This window comes from Physella acuta, unplaced genomic scaffold, assembly GCF_028476545.2.
Source record: "Physella acuta isolate Inbredline_101_S28 unplaced genomic scaffold, ASM2847654v3 ptg001240l, whole genome shotgun sequence".
In the NCBI taxonomy this organism is placed as follows: domain Eukaryota; kingdom Metazoa; phylum Mollusca; class Gastropoda; family Physidae; genus Physella; species Physella acuta.
Window position 1 is genome coordinate 57,475 of NW_026732756.1, and position 4,492 is coordinate 61,966.

A 4,492-nucleotide genomic window follows, 5' to 3' on the forward strand; every position below is an offset into this window, starting at 1 on the left:
ATGACGTCACTAACGCCGACACGACAGACGCCGCGTGTGCGGTCACTTTTCTTACTGATCGTCCGGGTCGTGTTGACCCAGCTCTTCTGCATCCTGGGCGTGATCACCAACCTCCTCAGCGTTGTCACGTTCGTGATCCAAGGCGTGCGTGACACCGTGAACATCTCCCTCCTGGGGTTGGCCATCTCAGACCTACTGTCGCTGGTCACGTTGTTCTGGCTTGACCTGTGCCAGACGCCGAGTTTCTCCTCCCAGCCGTTGTCGTTCGTTCCGCTGGAGGTCAGTTACCTAACCGGAGGCTGGCCGCACGTCTTCTTCACCAGAACCACCACATGGATCACCGTTTACATCACCATCGAGAGGTGCGTCTGTATCGCCGCGCCGATGAAGGTTAAAGACATATTCACCCCCAAACGAACGCGAGTCTACATCCTACTCGTATACCTAATCATGCTTGGCAGTGTGGCGCCTATCTACTACACGGCGCGCTTTTCAGAAAACTTCAACCCCGCAAGGAACATAACTCTGCTGGGAATTACTTTCATCCAAGACAGAAACGACATAGAGACGGTCTCGTTTCACATTAACAACATCCTGCCTTTAACCGCTTTTATTTTAATTCTCACCGGAACTGTAATCTTGGTCATGGAGTTAAAACGCGTTTCAAAATGGCGGGCTGCGCACTTCCTCTTCCTCTAAAGCCGACGACCCTACTAACTAGAGACACAAAACTTGTGAAGATGATCGTGTTTATTTCAACTATATTCATCGTCTGCTACCTACCGGGAACGGTGGTGTTTATATGGATGATGATAGACCCCACCCTCCGGCTTGACGGGAGCAACGCCCAAACTTTCCAGATCGCCTTCGCGACATTGTTTTTTCTCGAGGCGTTCAACTCGTCTGTGAACATGTTTGTTTACGTTCTGATGAGCACGAAATTTAGGACCACGTTCTTTAAACTTTTAAAATGCTCGACTTTGGTCAAAACTGCACGGGGGTGGCTCAGTGTAGACACGTGACTCTCCAGTGTTTCGTTTCAAATGTTTTTTTCCTCCTCCGCGGTGGGGGGGGGGGGGTATTGGTATGGGGGGGGGGTGGATTCCTCCGGGCGGTGGACACTAGAAAAAAGCATATATTTTCTATATAAATTCTATTTCTTTCGGAGTCCGCCACCCCCCCCCCCCTCCCCGACCTAGAGATGCCTGAAAGAAACTCTGTAAACGAACGCACACACACACAAAAACATTTACTGTGAGCCACAGATGTATTATCTGTATAATCTATATTTATCTTTATTAGCTGAGATGGATATACAGCTTAGGTTCTGTTAAAAATATATGCAGAATTTGCTTCAATTCATTCACTAACCATTATAAATGATATAATACTTTGTTTAGTGTTAGCGTCTACCTATTCCAATTTTTTTTTAATTGTACATTAATTTTAAGATAAATTTAAATTAGGTGTTCTGCCGCTCTTACTATATCTTTTAAATCTTAAGATTTTGATTTTTTTTTAAAGCATGGATGTTAAAAATTGCATAATACCAATAAATTAATCAACTGTTAAGTTAGTTTGTGTGTACTTGATGGAGTGAGGTCGTAAAGAGTAACCAGACTTGATGGTAGTAGTTCCTGCGTTGTTTCTTTCGGATTTTTTTCTTCGGGGTGTGGGGGGGGGGGGGGGGAGCACTTGAAATTTTTGGAAGGGGGAGGAAAAGAAGCGGAAAAGACGACAAAAAGAAAAAAACAATGGGATGTGTGTGCCATGTGTAGGCGACAGAAGTTCTGGAAAATATAACCCCACAATCAATTTCACATTATCATTGTATTATTAATATACCCATCAGCCGTTGATTTTAATTGTTAAAAATATATCAAAATTAATTAGGCCTATTCATTGTTGGCTTCAGAGGCGTAGCGATAGGGGGGGGGGGGGCAGGGCATATGTAAAAACAAATTAAAATGTCATTTTAGCTGCATTTTTTCAGTTTGACGTGGAGGTGCAAATCGAAAGTTTGAGGGTTTGGGGGAGGGGGGTGCAAATTGGAAATTTTCTCCCAAGGGGGGCGCCAAATAGAAAGTTTGTCCCCGGGCGCCGGGAAGGGTCGCTACGCCTCTGGTTGGCTTCTGGGCAGATTACAATATTTTCGTTTGGAATAAAATGAAATTAAAATAAATAAATAAATAAATAAAATAAAACCGGATTGAGCTTTTTTTTTTTAGTTCCGCCACTGCATATGGAGTGATATCGTGGTCAGCACTATGCCCAGCCGCCTTTGTTTCCCTAGCGTGAGTTAGGTACCCATCAGAGCTGGGTCGATTCAGGACGATCCACTTATTTGAACCCAGATTCGAACTCGAGACTCTCGGGTTAGCAGTCTACCGATAACAGTAAAATTTAGTCTATTTTAAAAAAAAAAACGTAGTCAATAAAAGAAGAAATCAAACTGATTTAGCCGAAGAAACATTTGTTAGATTGACAGCTGAAAGCCAACCCATCTAGAATGTTCGTGAAACAGTTGACCATCGCCCTGTTGGTTTTCGCTGTGTACGTTAATGCTGGCGAACTAAGTTCGGTTGGGGATAACGTCAAGCGAGGTGAGTCATCTCTTTATTTATACATTTTGTTTGATTACATTTTTTTCCCCGTTCATGCCCAAGATACAGCGTATCCATTAGAGTTCATCTGTTTTAAATGACATCGGCAGACATAGGGATAGTGTTGTTGGCACTGATGCCCAGCCGCCTTTGTTACGTCACACTCGCAGGGGGTAGGGGGATCCGTAAATTTGTGACAGTGAGGGGGGGGAGGGGGTTCAGATGGTGTGAAGTCACACTTTTGCATTATAAAAAAAGCAATGTTAGAAAACGAATTTTAGCAGTTATTTCGCGTTTTAGAAAACTGTTTTAATAAATTGTAATAGAATTTAGTTAAAATACTCTATTTTGACAGACAAGATTTAGGAACAATTACGACATTTTAGGGGGAGGGGGTGGGTGATGCTTTTGTGAGGATGTGTGACGGATGGGAGGGGGGGGGGGGGGGGGTAAAAATCGTTTAAAAAGCGTGACGTCATTTATGGATGACCCCTATGGTGAGTCAGATACCCATCAGAACTGGGTGGACCCAGGGACGTTCTACAGACTCGAGGCCGGGATCCGAACTCGGGATTTTCTAGTTGACGTTGTGATCTCTACCTTGCGACCAAACTTAACAAATGTTTGAAGGAAACCTCACCCAACTACTAAATCACGCATCCATCTATTTGTCATTCCTTCTGTTTACCTGTTCATTTTTCGACTAAACAATTCAATGCATTATCAATCACTAAAATCTTCTTCTACTTCACTTCTCATTTCTTCCAGCCTAAGCAAGAATAAACCTTAAAATTTCATTTTTTTCATTGACAGCAACAAATTGTAGTCCCCCGTACGATTTTTACTGTGACGGTAGAAAATGCTTGCCACAGGCTTTCGTATGTAATGGCCTTGACGACTGTGATGATCTAAGCGACGAAGCTAACTGCCGTAAGTTTTTACTAAAATATTCCATTTATCCATCCGTTCATTCGCCCAAAAAAACATGAACGGAGGGTGGGGCGACATTTTTTTTAGATCCGCCCCTTTCCATACACTAACTTTCCACCAATTTTTAGACTATTTCTCAATTTGTTGCATTTTTCGACACAATTAATAGTTGCATTATCAGCCCAAAAATAACATTTTACATTCAGTTCTACTCCGTTACTTGCTATACAAAAAAATAAAATAAGTATAACATCCTTCATCATATAAAGTTTTTAAATGCACAGAAATTAAGAAAAATTAAAAAAAAAAACTTGATTTTTTTTAAATTATAAAATTATTGGTCGCTCATGAGATCTGTTACATGATTTTAGCAACCAAAGCTTTTTATATAAGAAAGCGAGTTTTTTTTTCTTATTTTCAGTGTGTTTAAAAGCTTGTTATTATAATTGTTTTTATATTTATTTTTATTTTCCACTTTTTTGTTATTGAATCTAAATGAAGCAGACACTACATAAACTACGACTAAAAATATTTTAGTTGAAACCCTACCAGTATCTTGGGATTTTTAGAAAAATGTTATCCCGCCCCAAATCAGTTCGTGGTCGATGCTTAGCGAAAAACAGTTCACAGGTTGTAAACAGGCTGATCAAGTTAAGATTTGCTATTAAATAATAAAATTTGTTTAAAATATATCTAATAAAATTTTAAAAAAATATATCATTGCATTGTCGTTGAAGAAAAACGCATCTGAAAAATTTCAACGAAATCGCTGCATTAGAAGCCGGTCAAAACTGAGTTACAAGATTTGCAAAAAAAATCCACAAACGAGCATTAAGAAGTAAAAGCTTGTAATAAAAACATTTTTAATCGCCAGCACCAAATTGTAGTGGACCAAAGATGTTCAGATGTGCTGATGGAGATCTGTGCGTGGCACGTTACGACAGATGTAACGGCCAAAA

The 4,492-nt window shown here is 40.6% G+C and overlaps 2 protein-coding genes across 2 annotated transcripts; both read left to right on the forward strand.

Moving 5' to 3' along the window:
* LOC131957426 (uncharacterized) lies at positions 1-699 on the forward strand. Its single transcript, XM_059322224.1, has one exon. It carries the CDS (start codon positions 1-3, stop codon positions 697-699), a length of 699 nt encoding a protein of 232 aa, XP_059178207.1.
* Positions 700-2,300: 1,601 nt separating this feature from the next.
* Positions 2,301-4,492, forward strand: LOC131957424 (very low-density lipoprotein receptor; the record flags this gene model as incomplete). Its single annotated transcript, XM_059322223.1, is given in 3 exon segments — positions 2,301-2,603; positions 3,417-3,533; positions 4,408-4,492. Coding segments are annotated over 3 exon segments (296 nt in total), but the record flags the coding sequence as incomplete, so codon positions are not given.